The following is a 24,916-nucleotide window of genomic DNA, read 5'->3' as shown; positions in this document are numbered from 1 at the left end:
TAACATTTTGCATTCACATTTGCCTGTTATGATTATATAATATTATAAAACCAAAGTTTCTCAATTTTAACTGGCCTAGAATTAGCAAGTACATGGACTGGTTAAACAATGAGTTACCTGAGTGAGAGCTTGTTTGCCATGACTCTCATTTCCTATTAAGATCATATCAAAATTCAAAGTTAAAATTACATGGCTTCTTACAAGAATGTTTTGTACTCTCTTGATAAGGGTCACTTGGTTGTATGTACTCTAGCTACTATTACTATTACTATTACTATTACCAACACACACACACACACACACACACACTAAAATTTTTCATGTATATTGCTCATTTTAGAATGATAGACTGGTCTGTCAATTATTTATGCTAAAACCAACAAAAAAAACAAAGCTTGATTGGTTCTTTTGTTTTATTTTTCTTTATATATTTGATGTTTAAAATATCACTTTATAGAGGTTTGGTTAACATACAAAACTGTTTAACGCACACACTTCAATGCACTTAGAGACCAGTACACCTGCAACACCATGATGTCAAGCTCCCCATAAGCACACCAATTCCACCCATCTGTTTTTGCTGCACCTTCTTTTTCTCCTTGACAAGAGCACTAACCCGCAATCCCCCACCTTTGCAAACTGTGCACCTACAGTTTCAAGTTGACATCATTGTTAGCTACAGGCATAGACGTTACCCCAACAACCACTTTCTGCCCTGCTTCTATCCATCCATTCACCTATCTGAGCTTCCTTATCTCAGTAGGATCACGTAGCATTTTCCCTTTTCACTAGTATGCTACCAAGTTAATCCATGTTGCTTCCAAATTGCATAATCTCAGAAAATGTCAGTGCTCTCCCTGACGTAGGTGTGCACAAAGCAGGTAACTGCTGTTGGTTAGTCAGCTGGGTTTTAGGAACTGCTCTGGAAAAACTTGGTCCCAACCTGATCTTTTTTTATTTGTTTTTATTTTATGTGTATGGTTTTCTTGCCTGAGTGTATGTCTGTGCACCATGTGCTTGCAATGCCTACAAAGGCCAAAGGGACAGTGTCAGATCCTCTGAAACTGGAGTTACAGATGTTCGCGAGCCACATTGTGGGTTCTGGAAATTTATCCTGGGTCCTCTGGAAGAGCAGCAAGTGTTCTTAACTGCTGGGTTGGCTCTCCAACATACACATGCACACACATGCACACATACACATGTTGCTTGAGCTTTCTGTCGTGGCTAGTCCCATGGTTGCTTCAGTCTCAAATAAACATGCAGATGCCAATGTCTAGGGCTTCTTATTAGCTAGCTCTGTCTTAATTATTTTAACCCACTTCTATTAATCTATGTATTTCCACATGGTCTTATTTTACCGGAGAAGGATCTGGATTTGTTACTTCTTTGATGGCTTACATGGCAACTGTTTTTGGCAGGCTTTCCTGCCTACCTTTCCCAGAATTCTCCTTGTCTCCTAGACCTACCTATCTCCCTGACTTATTGGCCAACAGTGTTTTATCCATCAACCAATAAGAGAAACATATATACAGAAGGACATCCTCTATCATCTCCTCTTTTCTGCCTAAATAAAGAGAAGGGTTTTAACTTTAACATAGTAAAATATATGACAACAATTATCAAATAAGAACTATAGCTAACAATATTTAGTCTATTAACATTTGACACATTTTAAAGAAACTATTTTATCATCTATCCTATCTTTGTGAGTCTAAGGTTTTATTTATCATAAATAAGGAAAAACATAATCACAACTATCGACACAGAAGAATAATATATAAACTCTAGAATTGACAGAGACATCTCGCTGCCTGGACAGTAATGTGAAGTTTTTTTGTTTTTTTGGTTTTTTTTTTTTTTTTTTTTTTTGAAATGTTGAGGCATCCATCTTTAGCCCATAGGCTACAGTGTGTCTGGCAGACTCCTCAGCAAAGCAGGAAAGTTTAAACTATCCACCTATATTGGCAGTTTGTCAGTCACTTTTCTCTGTGTCCTGTAGAATGTCTGGCAGACTCTTCCATGAAGACTGAGCAAGTTAGTAAGCTTCTGTTCCTGTCCTAAGTTGCTTCAATGTTGGACTAAGACTTGTGTCAGCCAAATAGACCCCTTACTCATTCAAGGTGCTTGGAGGAATAGATAGCAATAGATAAACACACTAACAAAAGCAAACTAGACTACCCTTCATTTTCATTGTTTCTTAATTTTACTTGGCCATATATAACAATTAAGGATAATTCATTGTTAAACTTATTCTACCTAATTTATTCTACCTAATATGCAGTGTGTGTGTGTGTGTGTGTGTGTGTGTGTGTGTGTGTGTGTGTGTGTGTGTGTGTGTGTTAAAAACCTAAATTAAAATCTAGGGCTTGGCATCGATAAGATGGCTCCATGAGTAAAAGTGCTTGCTGTATAAGCCTGATGGTTTGAGTTTGGTCCTTAGAATCTATATAAAGGTTGAAGGAAAGAACCAACTCCACAAAGTCATCTTCTGGCCTCCACATGCATTCATGCTATAGAAAATATACACACGCATGCACTAACACACACACACAAAATAAATAAAGAAAGAAAGGAAGGAAGGAAGGAAGGAAGGAAGAAAGAAAGAGAGAAAGAAAGAAAGAAAAAGAGAAAGAAAGAAAGAAAGTCTAGGACAATCCCACCACCCAGAGTTAACTCTACCCTTATGATCATCAGTTCACGTTCTCTCTTTATTCTTCAAGGTATTCAATTGAGATCAGAACATACTCCCTGTCTGTCCCTGGATGCCGCCATATATGTAGGAAAGACTACCTACAACCTCAATGTTGTCCAGGCCACTGGGGCCCAGACTGCATGGGTAAGTGACACAATCTTTGGATTTGAAACTTGCTTCTCCAATTCACAGAAATATGACAGGAAGGAAGCCCAGTGAAAGAAGAATGAGAGTTTAATTTCCAGAACTTTGCATTTCATCTACACATAGAAAATCCCTCCTTACCCATCAACTTTTATACAGGAATTTGCTTACTACAGTTAGTGATCTCTCTCCAAAAAAATTCCTTTGAACCAAGCCTACTGGCATATTCCTACAACTCCAGTACTCAGGAGGCTGATGCAAGAGAATCATGATTGCAAAGGCCATCCTGGGCTGCAAAGCAAATTTTACATCAATGAGGATATATAGCAGGGAGGCCATATCTCCAAAGAAAACAGGAAAGGATTAAAGAGCAAAATAAAAAAAGATCCTTTATGAGTCATAAAAAGATACAATTGGAACAATATACATATATCATACACATAAGAAATCATATGTATATGTGTATATATAAAAAGGTAATGTACAAAGAAAGAACATTGGGCATTTATAACACCAAACTTTTCTTAGAACGAAACTTCATCACAACTTCTCAAAATCCATTGTTACTGTCTTTATCAATATCAAAACCAACCATGAAGTATTCTAAAATTTTATATCTAAGGATTTTATATATAAAAAACTATAGTGTTGACCTAGTGTGACAAACTGTATAAAGGTGACTGTATATGAAGTTATATGAAATTGTATGCATGCTGTTAGGATATTTTGGTTAGTCAGTTGGTCAGTTGGTTGGTAGGTAGGCTTGTTGGTTGGCAGGATGGTTAGCTGGTTGGTTGATAGGTAGCCTGGTTGGTTGGTCAGTCAGTGGGTTGATTGATTGGTTGGTTGGTTGGTTGGTTGGTTGGTTTGTTGGTTGGTAGGCTGGTTGGTTGGTTGGTTGGTAGGTAGGCTGGTTGGTTGGTTGGTTGGTAGGTAGGCTGGTTGGTTGGTTGGTTGGTAGGTAGGCTTGTTGGTTGTTTGGTTGGTAGGTAGGCTGGTTGGTTGGTTGGTAGGTAGGCTTGTTGGTTGGCAGGTTGGTTGGTTGGTTAGTTTATTTCATTCATCAGCTTGATACAAGTTAGAGCCATCTGGAAAGAGTGAATCTCAATTGAAAAATAAAAAAAAAACACCGCCTTCAACAAATTGTCCTATTATAGGCAAGTCTATGTGGAATTTTCTTGATTGATATAATCCATCTGAGAGAGTCCAAGCTACTATGGGAAGCTGCACCTGGATGAGTGATACTGGGTGGTGCAGAAAAAGTCTGAGCATGGTATGGCAACACCCAGCATTCTCCCATGGCCTCTGCGCATTCTCCCATGGCCTCTGCTTCAATTCCTTCCTCCAGGTTCCCGCCATGACTTCACTCAGTGATGGGGTGATGGGCTGTGACACAGAAGTGTGAACCAAATAAACCCTTTCCTTTGCCAGCTTGCTTTGGGTTAGGATGTCTATCACAGTGCGAGAAAGCTAACTGGCACAGCATATATACATAAACATTAACTTCGACCAGGTTCCACTGGAGGAAGTCCCAGTCAATAATAAAGCCAGGCTTCTGTGACCTATCATAACATTGATTAGCTGAAACTGATGATAAATGCCAATACCCAAATATCAACCAGATCTTTTCTGTGGTATGCAAATTATATGAATCCCTCCCTATTTGGATAGTCAAAATTCTGAAAATTTTTTATTCATGAATTTTCCACTTGTTCCCTAGCTTCTAAGACAGTATGGAAATACCCACCTAGGATCCACAAGGAAGTTTATCCTCCTCTGCTTTGTTTCTGCCTGACTAAATAACTGTGCATGGCCTCTAAGGTTCAGAAAGTCACACACTGGCACACAGATACTCAAAGTCTGGGTTAATTTTGATCTTGATGTTTTTCTATCTACCTTGTGAATACTTGAGCTCATTTTATACGCAAACTCTATCCTCTGCTTATTTTCCCATAACTAATGGCTGAATGAACAATGGCTCCTGCTTATTCCCCATCACTGGCATCGGGCATAGGGATGCCCTCAGCTGTTCATCATCTGGTGGAATTTTTTAATATCCCCATTAGCAAGTATTTGAGAAGTATGACTTTCCAGTCTCCCAACCGTATTTCTGTCTTGTCCTCTACGTAAAGCAGAGCCTATCAAGGAAAGAGGAGAGGGAGGAACCTGTGGCATTTCTGACTCCTCCCTAGGTATCTTCACCTTCCCTAGCCAATGCCTGGAGGGTGTTTGTTGCCCTGGAAGGACAAAGCTTCAGGATTTAGGCGTTCTGACCGACCATTCTATTGATTGCTCTATTCCAGTCTTACTCTGTGTTCTGATTTCATTTCTATCGATGTGACAAAATACTCTGACAAAAAGCAACTTGGTAAAGAAAGGAGTTTATTTCATCTGACAATTCCAGATTACATCCATCGTCGTGGGGAAGTCGAGGCAGGCACTTCCAAATAGCTGATCAACTACAGTCAGGAGCAGAAAGGAAGCAAGCACACTTGCTTACTCCCTTGGGCTTAGCTTGATTTCCTCCCTCATAGACAGTTCGGGATGCCCTGCCTAGGGAATAGTGCCACCCACAGTGTGCCACCCACAGTGTGCCAGGTCCTCCCATTTTGTTAACTTAAAGTGATCCCTTCCACTACACGCAATCCAAAAGCCAAGTCAATGTGAGCATCCCCCTCTCTTCCCAGGTGATGCTGAGTTATGTCGAGTTGCAGTTGTAGCTAAACATCACACCTGCCTGCAGCACTGCACACTTCTACGAGTCCAGAAACTTAAGATAAACTCAGTTATCTTTCCTACAGTTCCCGCGCTGCAGAGCTGAGGGATGGCTTTGGTGCCAAACATATCCATGTCTGCACCTGCTTCTCACAGCCTTCCCGATAGACTACAAAGAGTTGCTTTTATCTTTCTACCTCATAAAAAAAAACTAAAGTGATGCCGTTATTGGCCTGATATAACATAGACAAGAGCAAGCTTTGAGATGTACTAGGAAAGTCAGGCAGACTACGGAAAAGGTGGCAGACTACAGACAGGCTATGTGAGAGCGTGTTTAAAATAAATAAAATGGTGCCTTTTATTAACCGTGGACACCATCTAAACCACAAGCTGCAAACAGGACTCAGATCCTTAGCAACTGCCATCACCCGTGTGCTAGGGAATATGGCAGGACTCTCCTCTGGGATCAGAAGTGCCAAAAAGATTTGTCTTTGTTTTTGGTTGTTTTTTTTTTTTTTTTTTTTTTTTTTTTTTTGCTCAGGCATTTCCTCTGAGAGCAGGCTCAAGGCCAGAGAGGCCAAACATTAAAATGGATGCCTGACATCGATTCTGTTGTTTATTAGTTAGGCCAAAGTGTACTTCCCTTTATCTTCATGTTCCAAACATGCCAAGAGTCACAAAGGGTATCCTTCCTCTCAGGAAGAAGATAATCCCTTTCCTTCACTGCCCGATTTACCTTGCCCACTTTGTGGCCATGACAAGCCTGGTCTTGGCTATCAATTTACATTTCCGCAAGCACAAGGGCAACTCAGGACTGCTGACACAGGTCCATCCCTCTATTCTGTGATCTTGTGTTGGAGGCAGACGGGATGCCAGTGTCCTTCACAGTGTGACAGCAAGCACATCCATCCCAAGCATTTGGTTCACCCTGAGAAGTACTTCTATAATGACTGATCCTGGAGATAACTGATCAATCCTAAAAGCACCAAAAGCAAAATGAAACAACAACAACAACAAATTACCCATCATCTTCTAAAAATAAGAATAAGGCATGCATTCTCACTGAGGGGAAAAATAGCTTCCTAACAGAGGGAAGATGGTTTTACTTCAGTTTAATCTGACTCGCCCTAATTAAAATTACTGCCACTTTTTCAAACACGCATATAGAGAAATATATTTTTAACTAGGCAATTTAATCACATTTGGGCAGGATTTTGCTCTATAGCACAGGCTGTCCCAGAGCTCACTGTGTATCCCAGGCTGGCCTTGGAGCCCAGGCAATGTTCTTGCCTCAGCTTCTGGATTGGTCAGGCTACAGACATGCACAGCTGTGTTTGGCACTGAGCAGCCAATGTCCTACGTCAGATGAAGCCCACTGTTTTTCACTTACACACCCTTTTGTACAACTCAAGTAACAGACTCCGAATGTGTGCAAAGGAGTCACACACACTAAATCTCAGCTGGGACCCTAGCAATCCATTTCAAAGAGAAACAGAGTGGTCTTTTAAAGATTTAGTTAGTTGTGTGTGTGTGTTTGTCTGATAGAATGCATGCACACCACACACACATAGGTGTCCACAGAGGCCAGAAGAGGGTGTTGGATCCCCTCTGGAACTGGAGTTCTAGGTAGTTGTGAGCCACCGGGTATGAGGTCTGGGAAGAGATCCCAGGTCCTCTGCGGAAGCAGTCAGCCATCTCTTCAGCCTCCAGAGGAGAAATGGGCTCAGTTTGTCTTCCTAGTTCAGTGCTGCTGAACTTAGTGAGACTGGCGTTTGTGTCTTTTACATCCCCAGATCTCCTTGGCCACTGCATGTGCCTTTGCCAGACCCCACCCGCTTTACAAATGCACGATGGAGTTCTGGACCAAGAGCCATTCTGTTCTGCCAATGTGTCTAAGCGTTGAGGGAAAATAATGCTGAGGAATTATCTCCTTGTCTGTTTCCTGGGCAGACAGTTCCAACTAGTATGATGCCTGGAATAGCAGGATATGTTTTCAGCTAGTGCCCTGTAATGAGCTAAAGTTGCCTGGATGAGGCAACCTCCTAAAAGATAAGGCTCCGGGGAGGACCTCCGCCTCCTGCTTGGCAGGAAATGCATTATCTTATTTCAAGACAACAGAGCAGCTGTTGATTTGCTGACAGCTTATGATAGAGGAGGAAAGCCTTGACATAGAGGCCACCCAACAGTAGTGACCTATGGGAACCTTGATAATGGCCTAAAACTGTCTCATCAGCTACTTCAGCCTCACAGGGCATCACAAATGTGCCCCTGAAGCCAGTTCTATTATCGCTCTTCCAAGTGGCATTGCCGAGGATGCCGACTTTGCTATCCGTGTCCCCGGGGGGGGGGGGCAGGGGTAACACAGAATGATTTAGGATGCAGGAAATAAATGTTCACTTGTGCTTTAATAAGTAGTTTTCATGCGTTATTAAAACACACACACACACACACACACACACACACACACACACGGGTCATAAAATGAGGACGTCTCTATGGCCACACTCCTGCTCCCTTTCTTCCAAAGCTCCTTCTAGGACTGGCCAACCCATAAAAAAAAAAAAAAAAAAAAAAAAAAAAAAGCATTCACTGATCACCTACTATGTGCTACACATGCTCACACATGCCTCGAGTCACATATAGAAGAGAGACTGACACAGACATGCGTGAGACCTCAGTTGTGCAAGGAGCCCCCGTGAGAACATCAGGACTTTGAAGGGCCTGCCACCCACCCTGTTCCCTGCACAATCACTTCCAGAAGGCCCCGCCCCCTGGCACCATCATACTGGAGTCAGGGTTCACAGAGATTTGTGGTGGACACATTACAAGTTTTCAAACTAGTGAGTCATACGCTGTAATGGAATAAAGTAGCTCTTAAAGAGGAGAATGTCCCACAGAGTGGTTGATGCTGGGGCCTCAGGAAAACCCGTGAGGGACAGACATTCCCACCAGGCTTCATTCTTAACATAGCTGCAGGCAAACATCCAGATGCCCAATGGCCATGGGCATGGAAGGCCACTCATTAAAGAGAGACACTGACTGAGTCTCCTCTAGAAGTAAGCCTTGCCGGTCCCTACTGTCCTGGCTAAACATTATTTTACTTTCTCCTGAAAACACAAAGACAAACCATTGCCAGCTGGGCAAGCAACACTAAGCACACAACAAGCATTAAATGAAGCAATCAGCTGAGTCAGTGATTTGTAAGACCCTATAAACTCAGGGGAAATCATAAGCAGTCGTGCAGAGAAGCAGTCACAAGAAGTCAGAGCAACAAGAATCCTCTGTGAAGCCATAGATATGTGACTTCATTATCTGACCCCCCTGTGCCTCAGTTTCCTGTTAAGTAAAATGATAATAATAACCACTCCATGGAGTGGGGGGGGTGCATGTAATGTGCCTGCCATTCTCTCCAGGTTCTAGAATGAAAATAAGAATCTTTACCATAATAACAATAATAACAAACTCATGGGCTGGAAATGTGGATAGAGTTACAAGCGTGTTTTCCCGCCAGCCTGGTCCCACAGCCACGCCAGCCCCAAATAACACACAGAGACGCTGTATTAGATATAAAGCTGTTGACCTGTTACTAGCATTTCTTATTGGTTAGCTCTGTCTTAAATATTAACCCATTTCTATTAATCTAAGTATTTCCATGTGGTCTTATCTTACCGGAGAGAGGGTCCGGAGTTCTCTCTTGATCCTACATTTTTAATCACCTCCTACCTCCCTGAATCCTCCTTGTCTCCTAGTCCCTCCTATCTTGTTTTCCTATTGGCTAACAATGCTTTATTCATTAACCAAAAGAGAAACATATTTACAGAATAACATCTCCCATCAGAATAGTGCCAGAGTGCTTCCTAAGATACACATAGATAGATAGATAGATAGATAGATAGATAGATAGATAGATAGATAGACAGACAGATAAATAATAGGTGATCATAGATAAGTAGATTGGTTGATTGATTGACTGACTGATACATAGACAGTGACAGGTAGATAATAGATATCAGGGACATCATCAAATAGAAGCAGATGAATAAAGAAACCTTTTTAAAAAACTACGTTTGGCCCCTGGCATAGCTCTGGTTTGCTAAATGGTTGTTTAAACACTGAACAAATTCTTTCTGGACACTCACAGTCAGGTACAATGATACCACAGCATTTAACATGTAAAGACACAAGACCAACAGAGGAAATGTTTAAATATACACAAGTCTGGACTAGGAATGTAGCTTACTTAGGTGGTGGAGTGTGTGTCCATCGTGAACAGGGCCCTGGGACTGATGTTATGCACTACAACAAATAAATAAGCACACACTTCTGGCAAGGGACTGTTTTCATGCAGTGGTATAAACGATAAAAAGACACCATGCTCATAGAAGAAAGATCAGTCACTTACAAGAACATTGGTTACCCCTTCCTAACGTCTGTGTGTGTGTGAGTATGTGTAAGCATGTGTGTCTGTGTCTGTGTGTGAGAGCGTGTGTGTCTGTGTGTGTGTGTGTGTGTGTGTGTGTCTGTGTGCTTTAGCCCGACTTCTTTCACTTAGCATAATGCACTCCAGATCCATGTTGTGCCATGAAGCAGCTGTTCATTCCTTCATGATTCTTCACAGTGCTCCCTTCCGTGGTTGCTCACAGTTTGCTCACTGCCACAGGGACATCCAGGGTTGCTTCCGTCTAGACAACTAAGAATAAGGATACTGTGGACATTTCAGTATGGGTCTTTTTTTTTTTCCAAGACAGGGTTTCTCTATGTAGCTTTAGAGCGTGCCCTGGAACTCGCTCTGTAGACCAGACTGGCCTCGAACTCACAGAGCTCCTCCTGCCTCTGCCTCCTGAGTGCTGGGATTAAAGGTGTGCACCACTGCCATGGACATTCAGTATGTGTCTTTTTGAGAACATAATTTTTCTTTCACTTGAATAAATACCTAGAAATAGGAGAGCTGGGTTATATGTTGAATATATGATAAAAACAACATAAAACCTTCCAAACCACTTTGTATAGTAGCCGATCATTTTTCTCTCTCGACCTGTATTTTATTTATTATTGCTGTTGTTCTGTGTGTGCTGCGGCATGTGTGGGAAGGGCAGAGGACAATTCTGGGGAGAACTGGTTTTTCCCCCTCCCAGCATATGACTGAACTCAGGTCATCGGGTGTGACACCAGGTGCCACCTCTGAGTCACCTCAGCAATCCTCCTACCATTTTTTTATTCAGCAATGTGTGTGAGGGTTCTGTTTGGTAGAGATCCTTAATTAAACTACACCAGTTTTAATCATATTTTTATTTCTTTAGTCATTCTAGTAAGTGTTGAATAAACATTTTTATAATTTATTTTATTTTACATTTTAATGTACTTGATTGTTTTTCTATAACATTCCCATTTATTCAGACAGTTTTCCCTAAAATAAATCAAAATGTTCCCACTCAGTGAGCACACAGGCCAGGGTTTCATTACAGAGAGGCATCTGGGTTAGATTTTTCCTTATCATTAAATTTGGAGAGTTCTTTAACTGTTTGAGAGACAGGGTGCTTATTGGATTTCTGATTTGCAAATACTTCCCCATGGTCCACACCTCACCTTTGAACTCTACAAACAGCACCTTTGAAAGGAAAACCATTCTCCATTATGATGGGTTTTCCTTCTACAAACAGTGTTCTTCATGTCTAGGAAACTTTGACTCACAGGTTTTCTTCTAGAAGCATCACAGTTTTAGGCTTTATATTTAGGCCATTTAGCCTTTTTATCTGGGTAAAGATAAGGATCAAAGTTCATTTCCAATTATTTCCAATAATTCCAGCAGCATTTGTGGGAGGTGTTGCTGCTTTTTGGTTTTGGCTTTGCCCGCTCAAAGGTGCGGGTGTGTGTGTGTGAGACAGGATAGCACATGACCCAGGCTGGCCTCAAACTCAGTGTGTAGCTGAGAATCACCACAAACTCTTGACCCTCCTAATCCACCTCTGGCCAATGCACTATCACACCCATTGATTGCACTGTGTCTGGAGCAGTCTAGAAAGCAGCGAGCTTCTCTTGCGGACTCTGTGCTGCGTGCCTGGCCCTTCACCAGCACCGTGCGCCATGACTTTTTCTGGCTTTGTGATAAAATTCCTCACTTATTCCCCTGCCTCATGGAAGCTGGGCAGTGTATGTCCTCCAACTCGGACTCTCTCGACGTCGGGTAATTTCTACCATAACACTGTGTTAGGATTTAATTGGTGTTATCTTGTCTCTATGCATCATTTAATCCCAGTGTGGTCAGAAAGCAATCTTGGTATGATTTATGATTTGTCTCTGGATTTGTGGAGACTAAAAATGCCAAAATACACCTATCTTAGAAAATGTTCATTTGCTTTTATTAAAAGGGTGTGACTTGAGGTCCTTGGGCAATGCTCTAGTAATGTCAGTTAGGTGGAGATGATTGGCAGGGCTGTTCAGGGCTTCTCTAATGTTACATGTTGAAATCTGTGACTGGGAATTTAACTTTTTCTCCTTGAAGTTTTATGGGGTTTTGTGGCTCTGACCAGGTTCATTAAAATTATGATTTATATCCTTTTGATGAGTTGCAACATTATGAAATCCTCTTTCCTATCCCTGGTTAAAAAAGGAATGTTCCATCCTGAAACTGACTTGTCTGATGAACCCCACCCACCAGCTGTCCTGTGATTGGTGGTATCTTAGTTAGCACTTTTCTATTGCCACAAAAAGGCACCATGACCAAGGCAACTTACAAAAGAAGTATTTAATCAGGATTTTCTCCCTGTTTCACAGGGTGAGTTCAAAACCATCACGGCAGGAAGCGTGGTGGTAGGCAGGCATTGTGCTGAGAGACAGACAGAGAGAGAGAGAGAGAGAGAGAGAGAGAGAGAGAGAGAGAGAGAGAGAGAGAGAGACTTGCCTGGCATGATCTTGTGAACCCCAGTGACACACCCCTCCAAGGCCACACCCCCTAACCCTTTTCAAAACAGTTCAGTTCCACCAAATGGGAACAAGCATTCAGATGTATGAGCTTACGGGGTTGATTCTTGATCAAACCACCACAGGTGGTAATGTGCTGTACATCATTTCCTCTCCTTTGCCTTCGACGTATTTCAAGAGAGTCTTCCCAGCGTGAGAGTACAGCGTGAGAGTGTAATTCTAGCCTGTGAAATCTGAAGCCAGCCTGGTGTACATGGTGGGTTTCAGACCAGCCAGGGCAACACAGTGAGACCCTACCTCAAAAATAAAGAAAGAAATACAATAAAGGCAGCCTTTTGTGACAGGAAATAGTTAGATCCTAACATTTCTCGCATGTGTACGTATGTGTGGTCTCTATGTACAAGCACACGTATGTGGAGGCAGGTGTCGGGAGCACTGTCCACCACTGAGGCAGAGCCTGTCAGCTGAATTCAGACGTCACTGATGCAGCTAGTCTAGTCAGCCAGCTTGCCCTGAGATCCCTGTCTCTGTCTGGCACTTACATGGGTTTAAGGGATCTGAACTTCAGTCCTCACTCTTCCAAGCAAGTGGCTCTTCCACCGAGCCACCTCCTGGGTTCCGGTCTTGACTTTTCCTCTAGGGGGCAGTCCACGCCTTTCAACTAAGGTATTTATCCTTTACTGACCTGCTTGCTGCTTGCCGCTTGCTGTCTGTTTAGGGGAGGTGCGCATTTGCTTCTAGCTATATAAAAACACCTTTCGTTCCCTGCAGTCTGCCTTCAGGCGGTTACCCCACGCCGCGCACAGGCACCCACGGCATCGCACTTCTGCCTGTGAACCCAGGCTTGCCGCTCTAGTTTTCTGCACCGTGCTGCAGCGTGCCATAGCCCAGAGCAGCTCTAGCGATTCGGTATTAACCAGCCACTCTTCAAAAGGTCCAGAACACTGGGAGGCGATGTCCGGCATGCCGCACCCGTTGTGTGGCTGTACCGCTGTACCTGTTATCGATTTGCTTCCTCCTGGTCCGTTAATTACATTCCTCTTTCAGCTTTTGTGTATCTGAAAAGTCTTCGTCACGCCTTCGTTCTTTGCAGATGTTGTTGTTTTAGGTGCTATTGGTGTTTCTGTCCCAGTGCTCTGAGGACAAATGCTCCACTATCCCCTAGGTGGGATTGAGGCCAACACAGGAGCTGTTGTCATGGAGACGGGATTCTTTCATCAGCATGTTGGCTTTACCTGCCTGTAAGATGTTCTCCTTGCCATCGATTTTTTTCTGGAGTTTTGTGGTTGTGTGAGATTTTCATCACGTTGCCTTTGCTCAGGGTTCTTGGCACGCTGGGAACTGGCTAGTTAGCGTGTCCATCACGTTTGGGGAAATTCGGACTCTAAAATCAGTGTCACTCCTTTCCCTGGCCACCGTTCTCGAGGTGTGTCCAGCATTTTCTCTGTTTTATTTTGCCTTTGCTGCTGGTCTGTACGTGGAAGAGTCTGTTGTCAGTGTTTGTGTTTTCATCTGTATACTTGGCTGTGCTTTTACCCATGCCTCTCCCTAGCACACTTCTCCTTCTGTCCTCTTGAACATACGGGATAGAACTGTGACTTTCAAAGTCTTTGTCTGACATATGCATCCTCTCTGTTGGTGCTAATTAGTTTTTCTCCTCATTATTCATGCCTCGCTTTTATTGACTTCAAATATTATAAATTTTACTTTTGTTTGGTGTTTGATAAATTTGTATCTTTTACATTTCTTGGGGGAGGGGTGTTGCGAGCAGTTTTCCCACCAGTCTGGTCCCACAGCTGCGTCAGCCCCCAAATAACACACAGAGATACTGTATTAGATATAAAGCTGTTGGCTAGTTACTAGCATTTCTGATTGGCTAGCTCTGTCTTAAATATTAACCCACTTCTATTAATCTAAGTGTTTCCACATGGTCTTATCTTACTGGAGAGAGGGTCTGGACCTCTTACTCCTCTTGGTCCTACATTTCGAACTCTCCTGTCCTACATCTCCCAGAATCCTCCTTGTCTCCTAGTCCCACCTATCTTGCCTTCCTATTTGCAAACAGTGCTTTATTCATTAACCAATAAGAGAAACACATTTACAGAATGACATGTCCCATCAGATATGTGTGCAGGTGTATTATGTGAGTATATGTGTGTGTGTGGTGAGTGTGTGTGTGTGTTTTTGTATATATATATATATATATATATATATATATATATGGGGGGGAAATGTATATGTATGCTGTATGTTTTTGAGTGTGCATGAGTGCTTGAGTGTGTGTATGTGTTTGTGTGGGGGTATGTGTGTGTTTATGAGTTTTGGGGATGAAGTATGTGTGTGTATGTTTGTGAGTGTGTGTGAGCACATGTGTGCATATGTGAGTGTGTGTGTGTGTGTGTGTGTGTGTGTGTGTGTGTGTGCTGAGCCACACTAAGCATGTAGGACTCAGAGAACAACTTGCAGGAATTGGTTTTCTCCACCATACAGGTTCCGGGAATCAAACTCAGGCTTTTGGGCTCAGTGTCCTCACCAGGCCCTATACTCATACTTCTTAAGTTTTCTTTGCAAGCTTTGCCTCTGATGAAGTTTTTGCATCCTTAGCCATGTCAGGGGATGTGGACTTATCCCAAACCAGGACAAACTGTATGTAAATTAGAAAAAGGCCTGCTGTGTGTGTGTGTGTGGGCTTTCCTGGTCCCAGCTTAAGAAATCTCTGTCCCTCTCTCCCTTCCATTCACCTTCAGCTAGTCTTTTTCAGGCAAAGGTTAAAAGCTGTAGCAAGACCTTCTGTTTATTATCTGGCCAACCCTGTCCATTGAGGCCAATGGAAATTAACCTGCCCTCTCAAAATTAGGCTACTTGGAATAAATTCTGGAAATATCCAGTAGAGGGAGCTGTGGGTATCGGGCATCTTAGAAACAGTCCTCAGCAGGCTTCTAGAGTGGTACCCTCAGTTGCATGATGCCCAACCCTCTCCTCCTGATGGTCTGAGTGACCCTCTTACTTATTTTTTCTCTCATTTTTTCCCTCAATGTTGTTAACAGTTATCATACCAATCATAAAGAAAGAATAGTATCAGAATATCCACTCAGAGTTGTAGCAACTTGCATTTACTATCACCTAGCTTTCCAGCCCCAAGATCAGCATGCCAAGGACCTGAACCTCAAAGCCAGACATGAACTATGCTGAGGGGAGAAAGGGACACAGACCACAGAGCTCAAGCTGGGATTCAAATTCAGAAGATTCCAATTGCCAGACCCAGGCTCTTTCTACCAATCCTGCAAATCACCAGCTGCTCGACAGCCCTGACAAGCCCTGTGCTTTCTCCCTTCCTGTAAGGAGTAGGGTTTTTCCGCCCATCGCTGGTCTGGTCCCACCACAGCGCCAGCCCCAAATAACACACAGAGACTCTGTATTTGATATAATGCTGTTGGCCAGTTACTAGTTTCTTATCCGCTAGCTCTGTCTTAATTATTAACCCATTTCTGTTAATCTAGTATTTCCACGTGGTCTCATCTTACCACCAGAGAGCCAGCTGGCCTGGCGTCCTGCTCTCTCCAGACTCTCCATGCTGACTCCTCCCTACTACTTCCTCTTTCCTCCTTGTCTCCTAGTCCCGCCTGTCTTCCTTTCCTATTGGCCAACAGTGCTTTATTCATTAACCAGTATGAGAAACATATTTACAGAATGACTTCTCCCATAATCTTCCTTCCTTTCTTCCTTTTAATTTTTCTTCAAGGGATAGAGGAAACATTAACAGTACCAAAATGAGTTCTATCTGGGATATTTTCATACCAACATCTCACTTTCAAAAGTAACTGTCAACATAGCTGTGAATCAGATGGCTTTTTCTCCTATCACTGTACAAATGTTTTTCTGTCACCTGTATTGTGGTCCTGACCTGTCTGGTTGCTTGGTGAGGGTCCATCACAGTAACACACAGAGCAATAGAGCCCTTGAGCATCTTCCGGGCCTTTGGGGACTGGCTTCGTGAAAAATCTAGATTGGAAATGTGCACACCTTCAATCCCAGCTCTCAGGAGGCAGAGACAGTCTCTGTGAGTCAGAGCCAGTATACAAGTGAGGACAATCACAACCAAGTCAGCACAGGGCACACCCAGGCACCAAATTCTCGGCACAAAGGAAATTAGCTTGGAGGGGCAAGTGGGGTTGGGGGGGGGAGGCAGCTGCAACAGCAAGCAGAGAAGAAAAACAAGTCAGGGCGTTTCTGCAAGAGTGGGTTTTTAAGGGGAAGAGGGGGAGTCTGTCTAGGGTGAGTTGGTAAATCCTGATTGGACAGATCCACCCACCAAATAATGAATTTTGATCATGTTAGACCTTGATGTTTTGCCTCAGGAATGAGTCAGTGGTGAAATAAGGGGATAGACCTTGGGGCTTGATTTAGAAATGTAATGGTTTTGAGCCAGGTGGTGGTGGTGCACACCTTTAATCCCAGCACTCAGGAGGCAGAGGTAGGTGGATCTCTGAGTTCCAGGCCAGCCTGGTCTACAGAGCAAGTTCCAGGACAGCCAAGGCTGTCACACAGAGAAATCCTGTCTCAAACCCTTTCCCCCTCAAAAAAAGTAATGTGTTTTTTAGCAAGAGAGAGGAAACGAGTAAGAAAGACAAAGTCTGCCTGCAGCGTTTGCCATGTTTGGGCTTGTATTTGTCATGCTCATGCTCGGGCCTGCTAGAGCCCCTTTAGCCAGCATGATCTGGCTAAACCCCTAACCAGACATGCCCAGCAGTTCCTTCTGTGGACAAATGGTGAAACTCACCAAATTGACATTAAACTCATGCCAGCCAAGCAGGCACGTGAACATGCACGCACGCACACGCACACACACACACACACACACACACACACACACACACAGAGGCAGGATCTTTAATTCTTCTTTGTGTTTGTTTTTTTTTGTCCCGGACAGCTAACACACCACGTGGCACACTGTAGGTGCTAACTGTATCTGTGCATTTATTTGCTCAGCACCGAATGAATGAGTAAATCTGGTCTGTCTGATTGTTCCAGAATGCCCAGCAGGAGCACAGTCACCATGCAGTGGCAGAGGCACTTGTGATGAAGGCATGGAAGGGACTGGAAGCTGTTCCTGCCAGGTAAATTGACAGAGCTGCTCCATCCCTAAAATTCTGCCTCCCCCTTCCCACCTGTTAATCTGCTTTACTCATAGCCCGACACCAGAAGTCTCTAAGAGTAACAGTGTTGATACATTGAATTTGTGATGTGCAACAAAATGACCTCTCACCTTTGTATCCACCTGTAAAATCCGAGGAAAGATCTACAGAAGGGTCCTCTTTGAAGACAGAAAGTGAGGTCACATAAATAAATCTATCTTATGAATCATGTAAGGACAAAAAGTTGTCACTTCTTGCTACTGTTAGTAATCACCTTTGCTACTAGACTACCCTGGGCCAACCACCGGCTTGTGGCCATTGGAGAATTTCTTTATCTAATAAAGGTGACTTTTGAGAATTTCAAACTGTGGGAGAATTAAACACAAATCCTTCTGAAGGGGATTGAGTTCATGTCCCTCGGAACAGATATAGAAGTGTTTTCATTGTATAAGAGGGTGAAGGGACTGTGGGCACTGTTTACTTACTCGGTTGGGCTGATGGCCTTCTTCTCTAGGGCTCTAGAACTTTATCAAAAGAAATTAAATAAAAATAGAGATTCATACATGAAGACTTCAATCAGCCTGAGGAAATAAAGGCCCAGGGGAAATGCATATTAGAGAAGCAAACGCTGGTGCTGGCTTGCCCAGAGGCTTTCTGGATAACATAGGAGTTCCTCGGGATGGTCTTGGGTCTGATGTCGTCCACTGTGTTTTGCAGGCGGGCTTTAGTGGAACAGCCTGTGAAACCTGTGCTTCTGACAATGTTTTTGGGCCCAATTGTTCAGCAGGTAGGTCTGATTGTTGTCCCTGTAATGCACTGTGAGGGTTCAGAGTTCCCAGAAATGGTTGCTTCTGTTTTTAAAAGTGGTCTGCGGAAATGTGTGGATTTGCCTTGTTTTAAGATACTAAGTGTCTTAGCTTTCCATTGCTGTAACAAAGAACTTGAAACTGGAGATATAGTGGAGAGAGAAGGTTGGCGCAAGTCACAGTCTGGGAGGCGGGATGCGTGTATGTGCCACCTTTTCGTTATGCAGCCATGGGGAGCTCTGGCTGCCTGGCTGCCACTGAAATAACTGGATAAATGTCTAGACCCTGTCTTCTTACCTACAGAAACAAGTAACCTCCCCATCACTAGGGAGTAGTTGCTGAGACAGAGCATGATAACATTGTTGCTTTTGTTGTCATTACTTAGCTCCTCCTAATCTTAAGTGTCCCTTCACTCCTGGCTCCGCAGAGATTATTTGATAGGGTTACTAGCAAAAGCAAACTGAAACCATGTCTTAATATTCTGTGTGTTTTTAACATTTACATTGTTTTAAAGGATAGCAACTAAATTATAACCAACTGATTAGGAATGGCACGTCTGTATCTTATTCCCTACCACAACTAACTAGAATTTAAATCATATAAACTAAATAAATACATAAGTGGGGAAGCAGGAAGTCAGCAGCTAGCATCCCAGGAAAACTGAGTGGGGATGGAAAGTTAGAATAAAGGTGAGCCATGTAACCTCCACGACACTGGTCATTGATTGCCGACAAACACGAACATGATGGAAATTCCAAGCATTTCCAAATGAAAGAGAATACGCCTCATGCCTATTCCACCGAGTAAGCAAAGGCAAAAAGGACGAAGATGGTTTGAACACTAACTGTTCATACTAAATGGAAATGTATTCAGGTTATTTATGTTTATTACATTTTTAAAATTAAGTGTGTGGGAAGGGGGGTCGCGGTCAGAGGACAAAATGCAGACACCGGTTCTTTCCTTTTACCACGTGAGTTCTGGAGGCTGAACTCAGGTCACCAGGCTTAACCTGCTGAGCCATTTTGCTGACCCCAAACTCTAAACTGTAAAAAGGATCAAGCCTAAACAAAAGACCCAGGGGAAAGCTCTCCAAGTTCTAGATTTCAATAGACCTTCTATGATATTTTCCACATGGGCACTGTGCAACCTCATAGTCCCAGGCCACGTGTGGGCTCTGAGCTCCTGAGATGAGGCTAAAACAACCCAGGAACTGAATTTTAAACTCCAGGACACACTTGCGAATTTAAATAGAAGTCACCAAATGTGCCCAGTGAGTCTCATATTGGACAGAACATCTTCCAGTAAGAGAGCAGCTAGTGAATCCATCCTGGCCTGAGTCTTGAACCAATCTCAACTGCTGTGTGACCTGTGGCAGCCTTCCTAATGCAACAGGATTGTCATTTACACACTGGGGTGGGGTGACAACACAGCCAGGCTCTTGCACACGTTGAGAGGGTGAAGAAATGAGTAAATGGTGCCAAGCCCCCAGATTCTCGCAAGCTCTTTCAGCCCGACGCCCCCTGGAGCGTTGTACCCAGGGGTTGGCATTCCTTCCCGAAAGTGGGCCAGCTCTACCAGGCATCGTCTATTTTTAATGCTGACTTTTCTCTGCTGCCAGGACACTCCCTTGCCAGGCTGTTCGTTGGTGGGAGATGATTCAGAGCTACGTCAGCCAGTGGCTTTCATCTCTCCTGCTGACGCCAGAGCTACCCAGTGCCTTGTTCTCATCAGAAGCCTAATGCAGAACCCAGTTTCTCTATGTGACCCCCTAAATCAACCCTTACTGTGTGGCCGGCAGTGTAAAAAGAGCTTTCCCACCCATGATCTCCTCTAGTTCTCCGTACCCCTCTTAGCGCTAATGTCATTAACGGGTTACAGGAGCAGAGAGGTGATAGCAGGCTGTATGACTCTTACAGGGGCAGAGGATTTAACCCAGGTGTCTGACTGAGACTCACCTGCTGTTCTGACCTTGGGGAGCATGCACCATGCATTCGACTCTAAACGGGCTCTGGGCTATGCCCAGGGGGCTGGAAATGTGAGAAATGATGGCACGCTGTGCATGGCCTGTGCAGGACACTGTGGGGACGCAGGAGAGGGAAACGCTCTGAACACATCACAGGGAGCCACACACCATCCCTGTGGCCCAAATGGCCAAGCTTTGGGCTACTTTAAAAGTCACACCACCCCAGTTTCACATGTCTCTAGAGCAGTGTTTGTCTCCTGTGGGTCATGACCACTTTGGGGTCAAATGACCCCTTCATAGGGGTCACCTAAGAGTATCAGAAGACCATTATAGAACACAGATATTTAAGTTATGAGTCATAGCTTTAGCGAAATTAGTTATGAAGTAACAATGGAAGTGATTTTATGGTTGAGGTCACCACATACGTTAAAAGGTCTGTAGCGTCAGGAAGCTGGAGAACCCCTGCTCTAGAGACCTGCTGAGACCGGTTCACAATGCATCAGGGGCTTCAGGAGACCCTCAGCTCCTCACTTCTTCCCAAGGACACCTTCTTGGCAGTGGCTGACAACCTGCGGTGTAGTGCCACAGGCTTCCGAGGCTGCCAGAGCAGGGGCAGTCCTGAACAAGGGACACGTGGACAAGTTGATGCCGGAGCAGCTGGGGCTCACAGAGAGCAACCTTACAACAAGGACAGTGCTTGCTGCTGGCATCTGTGACCACTCAATCCCCTCACCCCATGTCACCTCCAACTTCCACCACTGCTCATCACCTTGTCCTGAAGGTCTCTGCCACTCTGTGGTCTCCTTAAAGTGAGATGTTACTAGTCAGCTAGCTGTGTTTGCATGCCTCGTGCCCAATGCCTCGTCAGCTGATAGCCAAAACTGGGTGGTGCTTGTTTAATAGAGTTGATTGGAATCTTTTCTATTAAGTTCCATGTAGGAATCCTTCCTGTCGGGGCCTCTTCTCAATCCAGTCATCTCTATAATCAACTTGAGTTTTCTCCAGGGTTGGCCTCTTCCAAACCCTGCAACCATCCATGGGCACTGAAGACGTTTACTAAAACGGAAAGAAAGATGACCAGGACGTAAAGATGGCAGTGACAAACCCAAGTGTTTCAGCTCTTTGAGAGAGTACTTGCTATAGTTAGCTCCCATTTTTTCCACAAGTGAAGTGAGAGTAACAATGTCACCTGGTCCTCTGTCACACTAACCCTAAAGAGGCCTGAGAGGATACAAGTAATAGTGAAGGTGAGCACAGGTCCAGGCCTGGGTATGGTGAGGGAAGGACGCGCCTCAGAGGCAAAATCAAGACAGATCATTATATTAGCTTCTTAGGGCTAATATAACAAAGCAGCTCAAACTGGGCAACTTGTTCTGAGTCAAGGTGCTGGCAGAGTTTACTCTTTTCAGCATTCTTCTCCACTCCTGCCGGAGCCCAAAGGAGCAAAAATCTTGCTTTGGGACTCCTAGGATGGCATTAGAGAAGTGGGCTGAACTTGAAGAATGAGGAAGACCTCATCTGCCACATCAAAGTGATGTAACAGAAATCAACACACAGGGCGCGTGGTGCAGGACACACAGGGTGCGTGGTGCAGGACACACAGGGTGCTTTAGTACAGGATGCATAGGGTGCATGGTGCAAGACACACAGGGTGCATGGTGCAGGACACACAGGGTGCATGGTGCAGGACACACAGGGTGCATGGTGCAGGACACACAGGGTGCATCAGTACAGGACACACAGGGTGCCATGGTGCAGGACACACAGGGTGCATTAGTACAGGACGCACAGGGTGCATGCTGCAGGACACACAGGGCGCGTGGTGCAGGACACACAGGATGCATGGTGCAGGACACACAGGGCGCATGGGTGCAGGATGCACCTGTTACCTCCCCCCTGGTGTGGTCTTCACAGAGTCCGCCCCCATCCCACCTCTTCCTAGCCAACTCCCATTGGTGTTTTGGGTGGTAGCATGTGTCACTGTGCTGTGATTGGCTGTTGCCCTGTGAGGATGGAGACTTGTGTAGCACAGTACGCTGAGCATGGCAGTCCACCGGCTAATCATGAAGAAGGAAGGGAACAAACTGGATCGATCGATCCTGCATACTTAGAAATCAAATGTGTGAAACGCAAGGTGAGTGGGCTGGCAACAAAGTGTACACAGTGCAGTACACAGTACAGTGCTACTGTAGCAGTCCAGACAGAGCTCGGGAAGAGCCTAGATGAGGACAGGACCAGTAAGGCAATGAGCAAGATGTCAAGAAGGAGATGCAGACAAAGAATACTGGGGGTTTGGTGCAATTTTAGGCATTCAGAAAACGTTAAACTTAGTCACCCGTGAGTTTCTAATATTTTATTGTTGTTAAGTAAGTACTTCTTTATAATTGGGACCCACTTGAGTCCCAATTATAAATGAACTCACATGCATCAAAAGCATGTATAGTAGCCCCCACCCCCACAAAGAGCCATGTGGGCAAATTAAGTTACACAGCAGAGGGTAATTAATGTTATGGTGGGATCAGAGCTGCTAGCCAGTTGGATTGCTCTGATTGAGGTGGGTGCTGGGGAGGTAACCATAGAAACAAGACTGTAAGAAGGACTTGGTAGTTTACTTCAAAGTGGAGAAAGAGGTCGTGAGTCTGGAAACATGGAATCCCTCTAAAATCTGAGTAAGGTAAGAGAAGAGATCCCAGAAGAAGCACTGCCTTTCTGCAACTTTGATTTGATCTGATGCGATGTTGTACTTCCAATCTCCAGAACTGTGGAATGGACTTGAACTATTTCAGGGCTCCTCTTATAGATGGCTTGTCACAGTAGCAACAGAAATGTCATACAACGTGCTTTGTGAGAGTCTTGGCTTCAGTATATCAGAAGCTAGCTGAAGAGTAAGCTGTATAACGGATGAGCCACCAGCTAGCTGGTGCTAAAGCGTTGACCATTCATACAGAAGGCCCTTCATTTTGTGATCCATGACCTGTCCCTGGGCTGAGAAGCCATCTACTTTGAGCAAGAAACAGGACAGTCATTTTCTTTTCTGATCCTTGCACTGCCCTATTTATTCAAGAAGTAAGATTTGCTTACAGAGATGTCAGCCACCAACAGGGATGGAGTCAGGGGGAGCTCTTCTCTTCGTACAAGGACACTAAGTCAGCCCTGCTGTCGGGATACCCAAAGGTGAAGCTAACAGTCAGTAGGGAAGAGAACCCCAGTGCCCAGACCCATTTCCTTACTTAACACTGTTAGTGAGTGTGGGCACCGTTGTCCGCCTCACACACTGAAAATCCCGACTCGGATAAAGGAAAGATGAAGCCAAGATTCAAACGAGGCTCTCTGGGAGCTTCCTCCGCCTTACTGTAGAGTCTGAGACTGTTGCCCTTCCGGGGTCTTTACCAGCAATCTCTATGAGATGTGACTCCTGCCCCCATTTTCTGCCTGCAGTGTGCAGCTGTGTCCATGGTGTGTGCAACAGGGGACTCAATGGTGACGGAACCTGTGAGTGCTTCTCTGCCTACAGGGGCCCCCGGTGTGACAAGCGTAAGTGACCGTGGTTCCTCACGGAGGAGCAGGGAGATGTTCCTCTTTTCTGTTTCTTACTGAGGCTCCACTGGGCTGGGTGGGAGGGATGGATTGTCAAATGGTTTGTAAGAGGCTAAAAATTAAGCCAATGTGGGTAGAGCGGTGTAGCCAGAGCTGTGCTGGGGGAGGCTGAGCAGGAGGGGGTGTGGTGGGGAGGGGGGTGTGGAGGGAAGCATCCAGGCTAGGAGGCCAAGAGGGCCATCATCGTAAGCTAGTCCATAAAGGAGACAAAGTATGCTCTCAGTTACAGAAACACGTGAACACCCACAGACAACAGAACAGTCTCCAAAGCTATGTGACTTACCCAGGGTCACAGGAGTAGCAAACAGAAGTGGGGTCCACCGCACTGGGGTCCACGGGAAATTCTTTAAAAAGCCCATGACGCAGGGTCTAGTCAGAAGATGAAGGACAGGAGTGAGTTAAACAAGGGGGTGTGGCTGGAAACTGCAGAGAACTCCAGGGACGTCTAAGGAAGGGCATGTGTGGAAGGAGGAGGCCATCCCCAGGCCTTGTTAGACGTGGCTATGGTGGCAGCCCACTGGAAGGCAGAGAAAACGGCTGTTTTCCCCAGGCTAGCAGTGGACCACAGTCTCCTAGCAGCCGTGGGGCAGCCCTCTAGGGACCTGGTGAGTGAGGCTGGTGAGGCAGGGGGCAGGGGGCAGGTTAGAGTGTTCGTGTCTGTGTGGGAGGGCCGTGGGAAAGTGGGCACAGCCTGGCAGACATCACACAGAGGCTGCAACAGCAAATACAACAGAGAGAGGCACCACACCGAGCCCCGCGCCCTGCATCCCAAGGCTGCTCCTGCCGGCTACACTGTCCTGCCAGCGCCCTCTACTGGCAAAACTTAATTCTCTCTAGACAGAAGAAACCCACCCCTTCCACACCCCTACCCTGGTCCTAGCTCAGCCACGTGGCACATGTTTACACGGGATGAACTGGAAGCTGAGACGCTTCCAAAAATAAA

At 44.8% G+C, this 24,916-nt stretch overlaps 1 protein-coding gene across 1 annotated transcript in view; it reads left to right on the top strand.

The window, feature by feature from the left end:
- Window positions 1-24,916, top strand: part of Stab2 (stabilin 2) — a 147,061-nt gene that overhangs the window by 5,078 nt on the left and 117,067 nt on the right. The window contains exons 3-6 of the mRNA XM_051206213.1: window positions 2,721-2,836; window positions 17,504-17,589; window positions 18,325-18,394; window positions 23,815-23,910. Of these exons, the coding sequence (XP_051062170.1) occupies window positions 2,721-2,836; window positions 17,504-17,589; window positions 18,325-18,394; window positions 23,815-23,910 (368 nt within the window). The remainder of the gene's footprint in view (window positions 1-2,720; window positions 2,837-17,503; window positions 17,590-18,324; window positions 18,395-23,814; window positions 23,911-24,916) is intronic.

The sequence above is a fragment of the Phodopus roborovskii genome, unplaced genomic scaffold (genome assembly GCF_943737965.1).
Source record: "Phodopus roborovskii unplaced genomic scaffold, PHOROB, whole genome shotgun sequence".
In the NCBI taxonomy this organism is placed as follows: Eukaryota; Metazoa; Chordata; class Mammalia; order Rodentia; family Cricetidae; genus Phodopus; species Phodopus roborovskii.
Note: the sequence above shows the minus strand (reverse complement) of the source record. Positions and strands in the feature narration are given on the sequence as shown.